The 20,730-nt window shown below is 36.2% G+C and overlaps 1 protein-coding gene and 1 pseudogene across 1 annotated transcript; both read right to left on the reverse strand.

Annotated features, from left to right (window-relative positions):
* Nucleotides 1-9,870: 9,870 nt before the first annotated feature.
* Nucleotides 9,871-10,877, reverse strand: LOC113767838 (annotated as a pseudogene).
* Nucleotides 10,878-14,692: 3,815 nt separating this feature from the next.
* On the reverse strand, nucleotides 14,693-20,216 carry LOC113767848 (beta-glucosidase 12-like). Its single transcript, XM_027312054.1, has 12 exons — nucleotides 20,049-20,216; nucleotides 19,859-19,928; nucleotides 19,461-19,519; nucleotides 19,051-19,126; nucleotides 18,759-18,836; nucleotides 18,577-18,664; nucleotides 17,651-17,906; nucleotides 17,446-17,561; nucleotides 16,915-17,135; nucleotides 16,663-16,797; nucleotides 15,598-15,703; nucleotides 14,693-14,864 (listed from the first exon to the last, which is right to left on the reverse strand). Exons 1-12 carry the CDS (start codon nucleotides 20,214-20,216, stop codon nucleotides 14,693-14,695), a joined length of 1,545 nt encoding a protein of 514 aa, XP_027167855.1.
* Nucleotides 20,217-20,730: the final 514 nt, after the last annotated feature.

The following is a 20,730-nucleotide window of genomic DNA, read 5'->3' on the forward strand; positions in this document are numbered from 1 at the left end:
GCTTTTCTGTGTAGCTCGGAGGTCAAGAGAAGATTCAGAAAAAAAATCTGAGCAGGCATCCTATCCAATTGCTCCACTATTTTGTATTCACTTCTCTTCAGCATCTTCAGAAAATCCACAGCTTCATTTTCAGACACACGAGGCTTGGGTGTCGGAGATTTAACCTTGGCCCTGGACTGAACATTGATTTCGGAGTTTTCTACGATTCTCCCAGACGTGGTAATATTAGATACCTCTTCGTTTAAGCATTTTTTATCTCCAATCAACAGAATAGACTCCTCGTAGTTCCACGGTACCTCTTGCAAGTTATTGACAGGCATTTGTTCCAAAAATTTGAGAATAACAGGCTCTGATATATCCCATTCAAAAGATGATAGATCCAGAATAAAAGGGTCTTGGTCAACCTCGAAAACTCCTCCTTCTACTATAAATGGCTCCTCTTTTTCAAGTACAAGAGATTTCAACTTCTCTTCAGCATCATCATTAATCATGAACTGCTCAGCAGACAACGATTTTCTCATTCTCGCGTGGTCAGCCTCCATTACACTAAATACCTCAGTTTCATTTACAATGTACTGAGTGGGATCGATAAAATTTTCATCAGCGATGATAACTCCTACAGTGCTTCCATGCTCAGGTAAAGGATTCTTACTGACATTAGGTCCTTGTTCTCCCATTCTTCTAAGAAGGATATCTCCAGAATCAATCATGTTCTGAATCTTATGTTTTAGAGCCCAGCAATTGCCAGTGGTATGACCTGGACTTCCAGAATGATAGGCACAAATTGCTTGTGGATCATAACCGTCAGGAGGACCTCTGGGATAGAGTTTGGGAGGAACAGTGCTAATTTTTTCTGGTGCTCTTAATTGCTCATACAATTGATCAATGGATTGGCCCAAGTTGATGAAGATTCGAAATTGCCTTTGATTTTGACCTCCCTTGGTTTGAAAAGGATTTTGAGAATTGTTATTATTTTGCAGGGTTGGTCTGGGATGATAATTGGGACGGGAGTGATTTTGAAAGATAGGTTGTGGAGTTGGAGGCAACTGTGAGGTATTCAAGTGACTTGGTCAGGAATGATGGAGTTGAGTAGTAGTGTGGTAGACTGGTTGAGGGTTGGTGTAATACGGGTAAGGAACAGAATAGGTGGCATGGTTTCTGGGTCAGAAAGACGGGTCTTCATCCCATATAAAAGTAGTTTCTCCTTCTTTCTTCTTGAATTGAGACTTTTGCCCAATGTTGCTTTGATTTTGTAGAGCATCCAATTGCAACTTCAATGTTGATACATTAACAATCTTCCTTGCTTTGACGAACTCATTGTATTCCTCCAACTTGTTAATAATAGCAGCAAACAAACTTCCAGTCATGCGAAAGATCTCTTCAAAGTAGGATGGATCATGAGCCTTGATGAAAGTACGAACAATCTCCTTCTCAGTCATAGGAGGCTCCACTTTGGCAGCTAACTTTCTCCACCACTTTGCATAGGTCTTGTGATCTTCCGATGGCTTTCTTTTTGTACCCTTCAGTGTTGTTCGTGTCGTTGCCAACTCACAATTAAACTCATATTGCTTCATAAAAGCTGTTGACAAATTCAGCCAGGTTTTGACCTCTTCAGACTTCAAATTCGAATACAAATCTAGAGCATCTCCCTCTAAACTTTCCGGAAATAGACGCATAGACAGATTTTCATCATCCATGGGCTTACCCAACTTGTTGGCAAACATCTTGAGATGCGTTTTAGGATTTTCAGTTCCATCATACTTACTGAATTTGGGAGTTTTGAATCCCAATGGTAGCTGAATATCTGGAAAAAGACATAATTTATCATAGTCCAATCCACCATGTCTGCTCAATCCTTGATTCTTCTTCATAAAATCATCGAATCGATCCAAACTTCTCAACAGATCTTTGTCAATAGATGCGGGTTGTTCTTCTATCGCCGCCTTCCCTTGAGATGCAATATCCAATACAAAAGGCTCTGTAACGTGGTGGTGGGGTCCCTGAGGATTGGGGGAATGTTTAGATTGGTTTGTGGATGGGTTTGAGGGATTTGGTTACTGGTTGGGTTCATCAATATATAATTCGGATACATATAGGAAAGGCCTGAATTTAGTTGGGTAAAAGTATTTTCAAGAGAATTAGCGAAGGGAGGAAGGAAAGTTGTTTGGGTATTGGATGTGTGGGGTGGCTGATGGTCTTGTGCAGATGGATGATTATCGACAGGTTCTTGGTCATTCGGGACACTACCACTACTATGTGCGATCAACTGATCAATTACACGCCTTTGTGCGGTCATTTCAGTACTGAACTCATTGAACTTACCAGGTACCTCACTTAACTGAGCTCCCAATGCTGTGAAATCCGGTGACGTAATCATAGCAGATCTTTCCAAAGTTTCTGGTACTGAACTCATGTTTACAGGCTGTCTCAAGGCTCTACTTCGAGATCTGGTGATGATGGAGTTTCTTCGAGTAGCTATTGTGAGAAATACCTAATAGTGGAGAAAAAAAACTGATTTAGGAGTGGATTTTCTGTCAAATTGCTGTAATTTATTCAAGAAAAAGAAAAAAAACATGAGTTAATAAATATTTAAATAATTCGGATGCATGTCCTATGGGGGAGCCCTTTCTGCCAAGAGTAGGTCTAATATGATGCAACACCTTCGAAGTGAGACCTGTTCACTAAACCTGTGTTTCGAAAATAACCTTGCAGAAGATAAGGATCATTTCATTGATTAACTTCAAAATCTCATACATCGTCTACATCATTTCTCGAATTTGATTTCATGCAAGATCATTAAACTTTTTCAATCTATCTATCACAGAGTCTTTTGACTCTCTGGAATAGGGATTCTGCATGTGTTCAGTTTGATCATATAACTTGCTACACTTTCTTTTCAACTCTTGATGTCTTTCTTGGATTTCTTCACACGGTCTCTTATTCTTCTCTGCCAGACCTTTATTCACTTCCACAGATTGCCTTAATTGCGCATTTTCTCTGTCCTTCGCCTCAATGATAGCCATTAATTTCTTGACTTCCTCGAATTGTTCCATCAGTGATCGCTCGGCATTAGATTCTTTGAGCCACTCCTCGTATTGAGGAGTAACTAAGGTCATTTGCTTAAGTTGTGGAGCATAAGCGATCTCCTCATCATTGGACAATGTTCCCCAAGCTTCGACAATTGACATTTTCATTGAAATTTTATCCAAACAGATCCCTTTGTCAAAACTGATGATGAAATCGGTCAAATCAGGTGTAAGTGATACTCCTTGAACGCGTCTTAACTGTCTGAGAAACCTTTTTGGAGTGTATGCCATGATGCCTTGAGTTCCCAATAGCGGTATAAAATCTGATGACTTGACACGCGGAGCAGGGTTGTAACAGTCGGTCCAGTCTAGTACCCATCTAATCTTTTGATCTGGCAATATCCTCAGAAAGTCTAACCATTCCGATGCATTTCTGGGTAAATTGCTTTTGTCAACCCTCTTATGATGGGTAGCTATCCAATTATACCCAATCAACGGTAAACCATCAGGAGCAGGTAACTGTCTCCAAAAGTGTTCTATGGCCCATATATGTAAGATGCGATTTGACCCATAAAAGAATTTTGACCCCTTTCGACAATTAGTACATGCAACAAGAATATCAGCCAACATAGTCGGTACTATAGAGACTTGTCGTTCCTTAATCCCAAAAAATAAGTCAGATAGGAGCTTAGTGATTTTGAAACCAATTTCCTTATCTTTTCTAGGAAACAAATAAATCCCTGCCATCACAAGTCCATACACCAGTGGTCTCTTACATTCCCATGTTGCTTTAGATGTAAATGAAAAATCCTTCGAATGCTTATCAAATCCGTCTTTTATTGCAAATCTATCAAACTAAAATTTTACATTTATGCTTTGATCTGATCCTCGTACTACAGACTCTTTTAATCCAGTAAAATGTCAAAATTCGATCTTGCCAGAAGCAATCGAAAATATCACTGATGTACCTTTTACTGGCAAATTCAGAAGGCTAACTACCTCTTCAATTGTCAGAGCCAGCTCCTTGTTTCCTATCCTAAATGTTGAACCATTGGGATCCCACAGTTGAATTAAAGATTCTACCAAATACCCATCTGATTCAATGTCTTTGAAATCTCCAATTGGCCCGAGATGAGAGGCAACCTGATTGATCTCGCTAAATAAGAGAAGCCCTGGCCATCTTCGAACCTCCATTGGAACCGCTAACAGTTGACTGATTCGTTGAGGTTTGTCCATCTGAAGCACGTAGCCTCAATTAAATACCTTACCTACAGGTCTCACTTCTTCAGTTTTACAAAAAATTTAAACATGAATATCCCATAGAGGGCTAGTTACCCAGGGAAAACAAGGTTGGTACATTCCTAAAATGGGATTCCCTAAATGACATTCCCTCTAGGGTTAATGCATGATGCCAATTTATTAAACGAATAAATATGCAATACGATAATTGAAACATGATCTAAGGGTGTCCCATTTAGATGCCGGGGTAAGCCTAAAATGACATGCATATATGTATACATGCGATGGATTGAAATTTAAACGTGCTATTTACAAAAGGCGGTTTGTCCTTAACGCTTACCACGTCAGGACTCTTATTTATAAGGTTTGTGTATGCAGAAAAAAGAGAAAATAAGGAGAGGTTAGTTCAACAAATAACACATAGCACGTTGGGACAATAAATGAAACATAAAGAAAGCAAAGAAAGAAGGGTGGAATCCCTCCCTCTGTGTCTAGTGTTCTTAATAGGGTAGATGAAGGCTCTACCTTAGGTGATTTCTAAATGGATGCATGAGGTTGGACTCACTAATGCATCTAAACTCAATAAGGTTTTAGGTCTCCAAACCTTCAAACCAAAGGCGAAGGGTCATCAACCCCAAAGCCTAAGAGTTGGTGGTTCGAGTGAGGCCCCAGACATTGCTACGTGCACGTCGTGTCACGACCACATGTCCAAATGAATCGATCCTAATCCTAACAAGGAAGAGTGGTGTGACAACCACTAAAAATAAAATAAGATGTAGGGTTGTAAATAAATTGCGTATGCACGTATGAAATGCTCCTTTGAAGGGAGGGATTAACATTAAACGCACGTGAAGGCTCTAAGGTAATATTCCCAACCCCAAATGTAAAGCGCGATACGAATAAGCAAATAAACAAAAGTAAATAAATAAATCATTCCTCACATATAAGAAACACGAGGAACGAATACGAGTGCGAAATGCAAAACATCCTAAAAAAGGAAAAATGCAACCTAAAACATCCAAATATGATAAGTGAAAGGGTTAGAAAGAGAAAAGACAACTAAACCAAGTGTTTGGACTCTCTAGCTTTCCCAATGGAGTCGCCAAGCTGTCGCGCCCCATTTTTTGCGATGAAAAATAAAAAGTAGGTGGTGTTTTATAAAAGATGTTGTGATTTTATTTTAAAACAAGTGAAAAAGGACCTAGAATGGGATTTTAAAATATGCGACAATTTGGGTCCAAAATTTAGTCTAAAAGGGTTTTTAAGAAAAATAGGACTCGCCACTTGGTATTGAATTTAGGTGTACCAAGTCACCCTAGAACATTTTTAATAAAAATAAAATAAAATAAAACCCTTTTCGACAACTGCAGGTCATTAAAAAACAAGAGAAAATGGGTTCGGGAGTCACGGTTGAAGAAAAGGAAGGCAAAAGTTTGATTAACTCAAACCTAAGGCACCCTTTCAACCTAGTCTAAGCTAGTTGCGAGGTTTAGTAAAAAATTTTCCTAATCTAACCCTCAAATTTATCACATTTGAACGTTTCCTACATGGATGCAAATAAAAACGTCGAGAGGGACAAAATATTCATTCAAAGGTTTAATTGATACTAATCGCATTAATTGCGAAGGGCAAAATAATTCCTTGAAAGTGTCATGAATATGCAAATGATGAAATTAAAAGAAAAGAAAAGAAAAGAAAATTAAATTATATACATAGGTATAAGTGGTCAAAGGAAAAGGAATGTAGCATAATGGGTACGGGAGACAAAAACTCGTGACATAATTTTCTTATATAGGGATTAATGAGATATTTAAACTAAAGAGTTATAATCACCCATTTCCCGTTTATGAAGAATAATTCTCCTAACATAGACAAGCAAATGAACTAGCTTAAATGAGATGCAATTCTAAATGACATGATTAACACATATAGAGGATAGGGGATAATATAATAGACAATATCATGCAAATGAGAAAAGATTTTAAAAATAAAAATATGCATGAAAATGTAATGAATATCACACAAAAATGAATCTAATACACGGACGATCTAAGGATCTAACGTTGGACTAACCCATTTCTAAAAATCCTTACTAGCGTTGGACTAGCAAGTAAACGGAGGGAGAAGCTACAACTAGCGTTGGACTAGTGTGGTGACGTCATGCATTAATAATACATAGTACAATAAATAATACGTAAATTAAAACAAATAGACATATAAGAGCACGTAGCACATAATACGTGAGCATAATATTTAGATGCAAATATCCTAAAGAAGCGAATAAACACGTAATCACACAAGCATGCAAGCACACAAACAAATAAAAACAAATAGAGACCTAACTATTACATTCGGAGGCCCTAACTACAATCTAAAAGGGCAAATAATGAAATAAACCATAAAAATGGAAATAAATATGAAATCAATCAATTGAAACACTTAAATGAAGTGTAATCAATAATTAAAGAATAAAAGAAACTTCTATTTAAGAAAATCAAATCTATCAGGGACCTAATTATAAAATTAATAAAGTTTTGAAGATCAAATTATAATTATCACAAAAATATGGGGTCCAAATTAAAGAAAAATAAAGTTCAAGGACCTATTTACAATTAAAATAGGGACATAATTGAAAGCAATCAAAGTCTTTAGAGCCACAATGAAAATATACAAAAGTATAGGGACCTATCTGCAATTTACAGATCTGGTCTCTTAAACTAGCATCAGGCCATTGGGCCATTTTTCTTATTTTGCAGGCCACGATCCTCCTAGCCTGACCGAAAGCCCTAAGAAAACAAGCAGGCCAGCCTATCTTAGGTCAAAGCGAAACCCAACTAAAATTATATGGGCTTTATTCCTAAAGCCAATGTAAACAACCCAGAAAATAAGTCATCAATCCATTTGTCAAACCCAACCAACAAATCCAAACCAAATCTCATCTTATTTTATGAAAACCCAACAAGACAAAAACTCAACTAAAAAAATACTAATCTCTGATTATGCATTAAATCCCAGAATTAATCTACTTAAAAACGCATTTAAACATGGAAAATAGGATCAGAACTCAATAGGGCATAAATGGTTCGATTGCAAAAGTGTTTGGGCCATACTAGAATTAAGTAAAAGTTGGGGGATAAATATGAAAGTTTTTCATATTATTCATGCAACCTTCGAAAGCTTTCTTCTTCCTCAGCAATTCAGAAAATTCTCTGCAACTTTCTTTCCTCAACCCAGATGCATTTATGCCAAGAAAGCTCGAACAAAAGCTAACAATTCGTCAACTAAATCAATACAAAGACCTTAATCCATTTTCTCAACAAAAACTTCATAACAAAACATTCCATTCAAGGGATCCAAAGCAACAGAAAGCAAATGAAATGCAAAGAAGACAAACAAGTGACTTCAACTTTCATCTAAAAAAAAATCGAAACCTAAAAATTTTTAATCAAACAAACAGAACCTCATCTAAAAATCCTCCAAAAGCATTTGAGTAATAAATTTTCATACACATAAGCTTTACTACATCATGAAACTTGTACAAAATAAAACCCACAGCACCCAAATCCTTATGTGAATGTCAGATTGAGCAAAGAAAAGTTTTGGCTTACCTGGAAATGCTTCTGGACCGATTTGAGCGAGAAAAACACAGATGGAAATAAATCTGACGAAGTGCTACGCGAGATTACAGGCTGAGCCAGGTATGTTGAAGCAGCGAGTTTGGAGCCAGATTCAAAGAACTTCCAGTCATTTTCTCCACCAAGTTTCTTTTTGCTGTTTTTTTTTTCTCTCCCTCTGATCTCTCCGTTGTTTCCCTTTCCCCCTTTGCTTCCTCTCTTGCTTCTTGTCCCTTTATCTTGTCCAAAAGAAAGTGCCAATAATGGAAGCCGAAAGATCCTTTTTCCTTCTTCTTTTGTTTTTTTGCCTTTTCATTGCTTCTTCCATTCCTTTCTGAAATCTTGTCCGCCAAAGCTTGGTCAAAGCAAAATTTGGTGACCATCATGATATCTAAACATTATGATGGCCAACGGCACTTCATCTTCTTTTTTTTTTAAAAAAAAAAATCTGTAAATATATAAAAAAATGTAAGAAAATAAATAATTCAATAACAAAAAAATATTCAAGAAAACATTAAAATAATATATAAAAAAATGTAAGAAAATAAATAATTCAATAACAAAAAAATATTCAAGAAAACATTAAAATTTTGACAAAATTTTGGTGTCTACACACACCCCATGCCTACCAAAACACAACTCAATTATATTTTCTAAATTAACCTTGGCACGGGTTCTAATCTAATTACCAATTAAATGTTAAATCTAATTCTAAATCAACTAAAATGAGCTTGGTTTATTATTATTATTATTATTTTGGTCAACAGGGCCACTTCATGAATTCAATTGGTTTTGAAATAGAATATCTACTTCTTTATCATGATATCAGAGGTAAGTCTTGTATTTATTAATCAACCATTTATCCCATGTCTTATTCCTCCGTTTACCGGTTTCAAGAGTTTCAGGACTCTGTTCACCCATACCTCAAGTTCACAAATCGTTTGGGAGATGCATTCACTCTTATTTCAAGTTTTTCCCAATAAGTTCACAAATTAGTTCTGGTCTCTCTTTATTATTGAGTCAAGGAGTCACGTCATGTGTGCAAAAAAATATTAAGAGACAGAATGTCCCATATTGATTTCTCAAGAAATTCCAAATTAAGAAGATTTTGATCCGCTCCACCCATTGTCTTTCTTTATCGTTCCAACTTCCAAAGTGAACGAAACAAAGGGAAAAAGAACCTGCTGGTAATCTATGATGTTCGCACTTTTCAAGTTAGCTTTCACACTTTCTCTTCCCTTTTTGTATTTTCCCTTTCCGCGCGGGACGGGGTTGTGGGCAAAAAACGGGAATTGGAAGGAGGAAAAATTGTGGGGCGAGGAATTGCAAGACTCACTGACTTGCACAATTACCAGCCGCCATTAGGCTATTACTTTCTTTTTTTTCCTCCAAACCTTGTAGTTTTCATATCTATTCATAAATTTTCAAATCTTTGTATTTGTTAAGATATAGATCTATCATTTCTAGTGTATGTTATTCTACGATAGGATTCTACGGTGTAAAACAAATCGTAAATGATGATCTCTAACAACTTCATTAATGAAAGGAAAAATCGCTAATTTAGTCCCTAAACTTTTTCACTAACGTCAATTTGATCCTTCAAAGTTTTTTGATACGCAATTGATCCTTAAAGGAAAATGTCTGTGCCAAGAAAGGACCTATTAGGCGGCGCCACCCAAAACATCTTTTTTCTCGCCTACACGTGAGGCCATTTAGGGGTATTTTAGGAAGAAGGTATTGGGGCCCTTGCAATGATGAGATGCCAGTAAAACAACACCATTAAATGGGGAAAATGCCTAGTGGACATAAGTGAGCTGACGACTGACGTGATGCCGGTTGCTATTGAAGATTTAGGCAATGCAAAAAGCTTTGGGCGGTTGGAGAAGACGGCGCCATTCTAGACGAAGGTTTTATGGGCCACCATTTTAGCCTCACATCCCGGTCATCATCATTAAGATTAATGCCTACCATAGCCTCACCAAGCCCGCAGCTCACGTCCGCCAGTACCTCAGTGTCGCAACGCCAGCCCGTCTCACCTGCACAATCGCCCTCGCCGGCCTCGCCGCGAAATTTACGAGCAAATACCATTCGATTCTGTTAAATCCCAGATCGACGGCCACCAGGTCGCTGTTCCCATTCTTATGCTTCCAGATGTCGACCCGCGTGAAGCTGTTATTCGCCAAGTCCACCTGCTGCAAAGCAGGCAAGAGAAAAAACCAAGCTTCGAGTGTCCCGGAAAACGAGTTCTCGCTGAGTTCAACAACCTCCAACTGAGTTAACCCCTGGAATGAAGTCCTGTAAAGCAGCCCGGACAGATAATTGGCTTTGATCGCCAGCTCAATGAGGTTGGGCAGGAGCTTGGGGAGTGAACCGGTGAGTTTGTTGTAACTCAGGTCGAGCCTTCTCAAGCTGCCGATCGAGCTCCACGAGTTGGGCAGCGATCCCGAAAGATAATTGTGCGACAGATCAACCGTCTCGAGGGATTTAAGCGCGGTCAAAGAGGGTGGGATTGAGCCGGAGAAGGAGTTGAATCGGAGTAAAGAGTTTGTAGATTGGTTAGGGAGTAGAGCGGTGGGATTGGGGCAGAGAATTTGTTGGTTGAGAGGTCGAGCGTGACGAGCTGAGTGAGCTTGGAAATGAGTGGAGTCAGGGTGCCGGCGGAATCAGCCGGGTCGAGGGTGAGCTGGGTTACTCTGTTGCCACTGCATAAAAGACCGCAGGAGAAATAAGCCCGAGGAATGGAGCAAGGGTCGTTGGAGAAGTTCCAGGAGCCAAGGCATGAATATGGCTTAATTGAAGAGGGCTTGATTGCGGCTTTGAAGGCTTTAAGGGCCGCTACATCTGATGAAAAGGTGAGGCCGGACGTAGCTGAAATAATGAAGGAAAAACAAAGAAGGATGAAGAGGAAGAAAGGTGCAGGATTATGGATTTTCCCCGGCAGCTTAGGCATGGTTGAAATGTTGGAAAGTAGCGACGAGGGATCCGGGCAATGAGCGAGCGAGCGAGCGGAAATGCTAGTAATACTAATACACGAGTAGTGTTAGTCGTAATGGTGTAGTGTGTGAACTGAGGCAGGGAGATTTGATGGCTCCGGATCTTTTGTGACACAATAACATGTAGCAAGCTCTTTCAAGTGTTGAAAGCCAATGGAAAATGTTTGGTACCTCATCATAAGGGCCCCGATGGAAAATGTTTGGAAAATGTTTTGTGACACATTATTATTATGGGCCCCAATACCTTCTTCCTAAAATACCCCTAAATGGCCTCACGTGTAGGCGAGAAAAAAGATGTTTTGGGTGGCGCCGCCTAATAGGTCCTTTCTTGGCACAGACATTTTCCTTTAAGGATCAATTGCGTATCAAAAAACTTTGAAGGATCAAATTGACGTTAGTGAAAAAGTTTAGGGACTAAATTAGCGATTTTTCCTTAATGAAATTTGCTTTTTATAAGAAAAAATAGGGTATTACTTTTTCTTAAAAAAAAAAAACTAATGATCCACTTCTGGATTAATTTCAGATTTTACTAAACCATCTGTTTTAATAGCTAATTAAGGTACAAAGCGAAACAAGATAGGATTGCAAAATTATTGTTGTCACGTTGTGATGCTATGGTGCCATTCATCTTTCATATTTGCGAAGAACAGAATTCATAAAAAAAAAAAGAAAAAATTTCTTAACATGAATCATTGAAGGCGAAGCTAATTTTTTCTAACAACGCTTTATTTCATAGTTAATGTCTTGCATTAACTAATTATGAAAATAATCAACAATAAGAAAAAAAAATGGAGCCTGAAATATGGCAATCTTGGGCCAAACGACTCTTTCTTCTTGCTCCCATCCAAGATCCAGTTTTGTATACTTGTTTTTTTTTTTTTTTTTTTTTTTTTTTTTTGTATATCATCAATAAGTACGAAATGCAGTACCTTACAAATTCAAAAAAAAAAAACAAAAAAAGACGACTTAGAGATTGTACAAATGAATTCTCCTTGTTGTTCTTCATAAAAGACTTTTCTAGTCTGGAAACAGGTTTCAAATGAGACATTACTAGAGTTACAAGAATTTGATAAATTGTATCCCGAATGGATTGCCGAATGATCAAAGAGTGTAGCTTTCGTTGTATCCAATGTTTGCGGCTATTTCAAACTATTATTTTTTGACGAATCTTTTGAACCATTTACAAAAGGGATACTTTAGAAACCACCCTCTGAGATTTATGACAGTTTCACCTAGCACCTCTCTAATTTCAAGTAATACACTTATCTCATTTCATAGCTCAAAATGACTACAATAATCTTTCCAGAAGAATGGACACTCATGTTATGCAAAACAAATCGAAACCAAAATTTTTTAAGGAGGACAAAATGTTAAAAACAAATGTAGTAAAATTGTCAAACTACTATAAAGACTTAAAAAGTTGCCACCAACAATTTTCCCTTAGTAAATAGCTCTATTGATGGGGTGCAATTTACTCATTTATTTTATAATTAATTTCTCCTATTACCTTACCAAATGTGAATTAATTGTCAGATGCCACTCACTTTTTGGCATTTGTACTGATCACAGGAAGTTGGACCAAAATATGATAAAAAGTGCGAATATCGTACTGCAAATACTGCTTGGCGTAATTGCGTCAACCCAGGTCTTAATATGTCCAGAAGATTTGGGAAAGACGCGCAACACTGACTCTCATTTGGAAGTGCAATGAAAGAAGTCAAATTAGGATTAGGACTCCTATCTTTTTGGTAGCTTTTGGAGAGCCAGCCGCGGAGGAAGTCGATGGAGATTAGGAGTCTTCCTTTTACTCCTTATTGGTAGCCGGATAGGAAGTAGAGAATATATAGGATTTTAGTAAGGAAAAGAGCAGACAATTTTGGACTACCTTAGTTTCTCTCTTGACTTTTCCTTTTTTCGTCTTTTTGAGGGGTCTACTCCCTCGTATGTCAGACGAAAGTAGAAAGAATTGGTCATTCTTTTGGCTTAGTGGATTTTTTGTTTACTATTGATTTAACCGATTTACTTCATCGAATTTTGGAGGAATGTCTTCGACAATTACTTCTGAATTTTCGCGTGGGATTTTCTCTATTGAGATGAACTAAATCTCTTTTTCTAGTCAAGAAACTACGGAGGCTTTGGTTCGTTTAAAAATTGTGAGATCGAATTAATTTTATCTATTCCTATTATTTATTGGTATTTGCATATTCTCTGATTGCAGTGCTTATGGTTGTTTAATTAACTGATTATCTTGGATCCGGATAATGAATTAATTTAGTAACCTATTGTCAATTGGAGCATTAAATCCGTAATTATTTAATTGTTCTGAAATAGTGACAACTGGCATAATTGGATTTCTGTCAGGGAATATGCAGACCAATCTAAAATAACCCTGGTAGTGCGTTATTTGATTAGAACAGAACTCCTCTAATACGTAAGGCAATTGAAAAATTAAATCTTACGGGCGTACCCAGGATTATTTCTCAATTAAAGCAATGATTAACGGGCGTACCTTAATCACCGACACAGTAAGGAGGGGTTGACTGTCATTATTTGGCAGTTATAACCTATTTATTAGTAAATAATTGGAATTACCTTTGCATCGATGATCAATTAGGTGAACCATTTTCGAAGTTATTTCTTAGCTAGATCTTTAGTTATTATTAATCTGATTTTAGTAAATTATCATTTAATTTTTAGCTAGCTATTTGTTTCTATTTGAACTGTTTTAATTGTCACTATTTATACAAAATACCCCCTTGTTACTTTGAATTTCAAGAGAGACAAATATTCCCAGTCCCCGAGGAGACGACTTTACTTGCTCTATACACAAATTAACAAGTTCTCATGAATAAATTCTGGTATATCGGATTTAGCAAACTCTTCGGAGTCATGGTGAATTTAGTAACCCATTGCACATTCAGAGTCCCTGCTCCAGTACTAGAATTGACTCGAAACTGATTGAATTGGTAACTAGGTTTATTTTTATTATTACACAGGCATCGACAACCTGTCATCTATTGATCCTACTGCTATTTATTTCTCACAATTTCGACACATTTATGCCGCCTATCCATACTTTTCATCCAAATTTCTATTTCCATATGTTACAAATTTTAGAGTTGATCATGCCTCTCAATCTGCCTATCTTTCATTTTTCTCATATATTCTCATTAATGTCTCCCACTAAAGTTTAACAGATAATTAAAAACACAAGTACACAATAATGAATTGGGCCTGAGGAATATGAGGGAAAAATTTAGGCCTTAGGCAAGGTAGAATTTGAGACAAGAAGGCTCACAAAAAAAATTGAGATAAGGAGAAAACAATGATTATATTCATTCAATAAATTGACTTAAAAAAAACTCCTTAAGGGCAATTTGGGATATTAGTATGGTTTTTTTAGCATACATAGCTAAATGACACCCAAAACAACTATTCACGGGGGCAATGTATAATTTTTGAAATGTGAAGGGATTTAATTGTAATTATTATAAACCTCAGGGGAGATTTGTGAAGGCACCTCACAATCTGAATTTGCTATTTCATGTATGGTCCTTCTTTTTTTGTTTTTTCCTTCTTAAAAGAAAGGCTAAGGATAAATATCAATCTTTGCAACAAAAGACAATCAAGTATAATTACCAAATGCCAGTATCTTCCAAATTAAATGCAACAAACAACTTATCGCAAATAAAAAATAATAAAAAAAACTTATCGCATAATTTGCTGAATGATCACGAATAGCATAAATCTTATTGCATATTTTGCCGAATGATCGAGACTGCAGTGCTGCATCGTGTTGAATGTTATCAACTATACCAAACTAATATTTTTCGAGGAATCCTTTGAACCACTTTGCCGAGAGCTTGGGAATTCTTTTCAACCCATTCTCGAAGTCCACATAGTTGAGTCCAAAACGAACCGTAAAACCAGAAGCCCATTCAAAATTATCCACTATTGACCACCCATAAAATCCTTTGACTTGGACGCCATCACTGTAAGAGAAAAAAGCATTTATGTGTGATTTTTTTTTTTCAATCAACAACATACATGTCTGTTATCCTATTCTACAACCCAGAGGGTCTATCTAGATCAAAGAGATGTTAGGTCGTATAAGAGTTTGGCATATTTTTTGGATTTTTTTAAATATAGGATGTGAAATTTGAACTCCCGACTTACAATTAAAAGAGGGATTTTGAATTTTTTTTGGTGACCAACTTACTTAGGACAAGTTGGTTATTTACGTGTGATGTTAAAGTTGATTAATTTTTATTGACTCATTGATTTAAGGCAATTCTTGTTTCAATTTACATGTGTATACGAAGAATTTACATGGAAGACAAGGACTAATTTTTCGATACGAGAGATTGTGAAAAGGGCTTTCTTGAAGCAGGGGACAACAAAAAAAAAATTGTCCTTTTTATTGATACGAAGGCTGCACAATTCAGGTCTAGGTATTGCATAGGCTATATTTTTTGAATTCTTTCGTTGAATGTACTAGTAAATGTACGCAAAATCGAGTGGATTTTGTACAAAAATGCAATATGCTTTATAACAATTAACTGAAATGGTGCATTCGTTATGAAATTAACGTCCCAAAGTGCCCTGTGCAGAAACTTTGTCCCATTTTTATCCACTTTCCCTAGAAGATAGTGCTCTTCCTTCGCGTGAATATAAATTTAGAAGAGTTTTACAGTTATTTCATTTCAGTTAGAGATATATACTTACCGGATTGCTTTATGCAGGAAAGAAAGATGGCCATGGTAGTACTTGATCCTGAAATGGTCATTGAGTGCCTTGAGTAGCATTGTAGAATTGTTTGAATCATCAACACCTAACAAGATCAGTGTACGATACAAGTCAATGCTCACACATTGTTGAAGCTAATACATTATTAATGCATGAATAATTAACAAAGGGATTAACATTGTTTCAGTAGCAGATTTCTTGGAGAAAGTCTGTCCTCTATTGTTACATTGGGTCTATTTCATCTGCAGTAAAGTATCAAAATCTCTATCAAATGCTTTTCCATCCCCAGCCAAATTAAAGCTACCATGGGTTCAGTTAAAATGACATGTTTAAGTAGATCAACTTCCTTGGAAATATTAATGAATTCTGTCTCAGTGGACAATATAAAAGTATGAAAAAGGCGATTAATGCCAAATTACAAATTTAAATGACCACAGAATAAGAAGCAGATGAAAATTAGGGACTAAAAAGAGAGTAGTGCTATCTTGAGCTGTCTTGGGGCTGGGGTTGGCTGAGGAAAGGGTGTTTGGTTGTGGGTGGGGGGAGAGGGTGTCCTTTGTAGTTACCACTAAACCAACTAAGCCTTTGGCAATGGCTTTAGCTCAACATCTCGAGTGCTCCTTCGGTGCTTGCGATCTCTGATAAGTTCAAATCGAGACTCAACAATACTTGAGATTCAAATGTCTTACCAAGTTGAATTCTCTAAAATATAGATATTAAACTCAAAAGGTTGCTAGCCAACCTATATCCCTTGTAGTTCATTAAATATATATTTATGAGAAATAGAGTATTTCATTGGCATATGTCTTGTTGCTAAATCTATAATGCAGAAAATTTGAGTACTGTTTAATGACGTAGTTTTATGAACTAAGTGTGCATGGGTATAAATAGAAGGTCAGAAATAAAAATTAGAAACATATCCTAAAAATAAAAATTACAAACTTATAAAACTTTTTTGATAAATATATAGGGAAACAAGGCTGTCATAAACGAACATTGATAAGAAATTAAGGTGTAGAAATTTTTGGCAAATAAATGAATTACCATTTTCTGTAATATAAATGATGGGATTCTGATACTTTTTCTTTACGTAAAGCAACATCTTCCAAAGTCCTCGTGGATAATAATAAATCCAGTTTGAACCAATATGTTCACCAATCAGTTTGCCACTGCGCTCCACTACAATGATTAGAGAAGATTCCAATAGATTTGGTTAACAAAAAAATTCTATAAACCATAAGCTCTTTTTTTTTTTTTTGGCAGAACAGCTAGCTCAACAATGATTAAAGTATATACCTGAGATACTACTTCTAGAATCTGTCGAATAACTTTTGTTTCTGATGTTAATGGAGACACCAGCATCAACCACATAAAAAGAAGTATAGTAGTTTAAGCCAATGAAGTCGTAAGATCCCTTCACGAGCTCAGATTGTTCCTTTGTGAATTGTGGAAGGCGATCACCAACCAGAGTTCTCATTGAAGAAGGATAATCTCCAAAAACCAGAGGGTCCATAAACCTGCATTTTCAATAGGAAGAAAATTTTTTAAGCAAACAAACAAAAAATAAATAAAGAGAAGGACGAAGTGTGAATTATACGGGCAAGAATCAAGACTTTGTTCTTAAACGAAGTAATATGGATACTTGATTACTAGCTTATAATAACATATTTTCAATTCGTAAGAAAGTGTGACATAAATTGGTCAGTTTATGTCGACTGAGATAGTTCATGTGAATTGGATTTACAGAACAGGTCTATATCAGAATTTTCTAAAGAGCATCAAGATCAAATAGTATTCACGATTTTAATAACATGAAAGAATACACACCATCCGAGCGAAAAATCGAGAGATCGAATTGAAGCACGACGATCATCAAGAGAATGGGAGTGCGGCACCGTCCATAAAGCAACATGCGTTATCCCGATTTTTCCCTTTTGATACTCCTGTGTTTATTCAAATTATAAGTGCTACACTGATGAAAAGTCCACATTAATCATGTGTTTGTTTCTAGCACGAATAAATAGTAAGCAACCTGATACTTTGTCTTGTACAATTTTACGGCAGCTGCATGAGCCAGAAGTTGATGATGCGAAACGATATATGGTTCAGTGCTGGAGTCTCCACCAGTGCAATTGTTGTTCATCCAAGAAGAACAACGACCTGGTGCATGTATCCCCATATCATAACCAAATTGACTGAAGTAAGCTGGCTCATTGAAGGTAATCCATTGTTTTACTCGATCACCGAATCTCTCAAAGCAAAGATTTGCGAAGTCATGAAAATCATTCCTACAAGTATGTTAGATTGCGTATGCATCAGTACTATAATGTGCAATACGTAACATGAACACGAAATAGGTGCTTTTGTGTGGGTGTAGGTGTAAAAGTTCAGTGTTTTTCAAAATGGCAAATTTGTCTTATTCTATTGTCTGACATACACAAATCATCGGAATGATGAAATTAGATGTAGACGGCTTTCTCCCTAGAATTTTGATTTTGTGGGTTCAAATAGCCTTTTTCCGTCCCCCACTTTTTAAATCTCACTTTTCGCTTGCTGGAAAAAAAAGTGTAGACGAACCCCAGTTTCTCAAGTTGATACTTTAATTTAAAGTCAAGTATCTCATTTAAAGCCTTGCTTGGATTGCTTGTTTTCGTCAGAAAATATTGTCGTTTTCCGTGATCACATTTTCCTATCACATTTTTTCCTCACATATATCAAATCGCTACAGTAATTTTTTCATGAATAATGATGGAAAATGCAATCCAAACACAACCTAAATTTTCTGCAGTCCTCCACTTTTGTACAGAAGTATTTGATGGAATGCTCATAGATACTTCTTCTTTTGCATTTTTATGTGTACTTCTTCTGTCTCATTTGTTTGTCAGATAACCCAATCGTAGAAATAGAATATGATAAAAAGACATAAAGAAGTAGTTAACAATATTCAACTGTACTTACACAATCAAAGGACTTAAAAATCCGCTATACTCATCTTCTAAGGCTTGAGGAAGATCCCAGTGAAAAAGAGTCGCGGTTGGCAATATACCTGCAAGCGTGACAGAAAGTTTTGATAATTGATTTAATTCAATAAATCAAATTTATCATTAATAAATATTTTTAGAACGTAGAAGGGAACATGCCATTCATAAGAAGGTAATCTATGAGGTTGTTGTAGTACTGAATTCCTTTCTCGTTCACACCTCCACTTAATCTTCCACCTGCACAATGCAGAAAAATTAAATAACAAATATTAGTTTTTTTTTAGAGTCTATGCAAGAATTTGTCAGAAGACTTTTGACCTCTATTTCTAGAAATTTTATACTCAAATTTGAGTACGACAATTACTTCAGTATATCCTATTCCAGGCACATAGATCGGTGGAAAATAATAAGTTTGGACTCCTTTAAGAAATAATGCAAAGTAACATCTTACGTGGTAAGATTCTTGACCAAGAAATTGAAAAGCGATAAGAGTCCATGCTCATTTCCTTCAAAACCCTAACATCTTCCTGTAGCATGAAACAAAAGCTGATCAAATTGTTAATAAAAAATTTTAAGTTTAAATTAACTTTTCATGCACTAACAGTATAATGATTTTTTTACATTAACAATTATGAATATATGCCACATGGACATGATTTAAAATTCAAATTTGAATTCATGTTATAAAGCATGATTTAAACCTATTAATGTAAAAAAAAAAATTGTACACTGACAATGTATAGAAAACATACTCTTAAGGGTCTCATTTTATCTTTTATGGAAGGTTAGTCTGTGAAATACTTTTTAGGGAATAGAGATCGAAGAGAGCGTGAAGCATAATTGTTAAACAAATCCAATTACCTTATAGAGATGGTAAGAATCTGTTGCCACATCTCCATTGTTATGGTCCTTTATCTTCTCTGTGGTTTCAGAAAATACCATTATTAACATGAGAACTTCAATCTTTATGACATTGCACATAAGTTTGCAAAATAATGTCAATATAAGGCCTCTTTCCACTATACTGACTTGCATGAAGTTCGATCAAGAACAACTGTACTCTGCCTTCCAATGATTTAGATCGTATACCATAAACTGAGGGTACTAACCAGGATGAAATTGGACGATAATGTTCAGAAGGTACCCATTTTTTGAGTATTTAAGTTGATGTAGTTATGCTATCAATATCGAAAGTTTGCCGGGATATCAAAACATTTATTCATTTTGAGACAAGTTGATTTAAATGATTTAATGTAAACCTGGAAATTTATGTGTGAAGGTATCCCAAATGCTAGGTCCTTTGCCGTCAAGATTCCATGCACCTTCAATCTATTAGAAACAGTAAAGCCCAAAAAAAAAAAGGTCAAACCAAAGATGAAGAATAATCCGCCCACCAAAAAATAAAAATAATCAATACCAAATCCAAGAAATCAGGAGCAAATAATTTACCTGATAAGCTGAAGATGACGCCCCAAATAAAAACCCGGTAGGAAAACTACTTCTATTGAACTTACCTATCTGATATATAGGAGAAAAAGGTTCAGAACTGTAATCGGTTGCATTTACCTTTGCAAGAAACAAGAGGCATAGAAGAATAAGGCGAGTCAGGAATTCCATGTTCACATAAATTTACCTCCCAATAGCTTGATCATTGAATTTATATACTGAAAATATAGCATATGTTATGTAGTTGGCATTCTGTGCATATTGGAGGAATGTAGTTTTTTCTCCTTGTCTGCTTCCTAAAGATTTTGTCTCTGATTCCCTAATGGGCAGTAGTAATTGGCAAGTTCTAGTAGAGAGCCACATGGAGCATAAAGAAATGTTGATGACTTGGTAGGGAAGGATCCAGTCTCTGTTACTTTCTATTTTAGTTCCAGTTGTTCCTTTTGTATTTGAGTGCGGACGGTACTAGGAAACAGTCAAGAGGGAGACAATCTGCCTTTTTTTTTCTCTTTCTTTTTTGGAAGACAATCTACAAGTCATTACAGAAACTTGGATTATAAAATTGTTATGCCTCTAAAAAGCCCAATGCAATCGTTAGCTATATATATATATATATATATATATATGTATGTGTGTACGTATATATGTATATATTTGTATGAATATGTATGTATGTATGTGTATA

Source organism: Coffea eugenioides, chromosome 1, assembly GCF_003713205.1.
Source record: "Coffea eugenioides isolate CCC68of chromosome 1, Ceug_1.0, whole genome shotgun sequence".
Taxonomy (NCBI): Eukaryota; Viridiplantae; Streptophyta; class Magnoliopsida; order Gentianales; family Rubiaceae; genus Coffea; species Coffea eugenioides.

Excerpts from the sequence above, each read along its gene's own strand:
- LOC113767848 (XM_027312054.1), bottom strand. The coding sequence starts at position 20,216 with ATGGAATTCCTGACTCGCCTTATTCTTCTATGCCTCTTGTTTCTTGCA. Across the intron at positions 17,907-18,576 it reads TTTTTAAGTCCTTTGATTGT|GAATGATTTTCATGACTTCG; the intron begins GTAAGTACAGTT and ends ACATACTTGTAG. Across the intron at positions 14,865-15,597 it reads TTCCTGCATAAAGCAATCCG|TGATGGCGTCCAAGTCAAAG; the intron begins GTAAGTATATAT and ends TTTCTCTTACAG.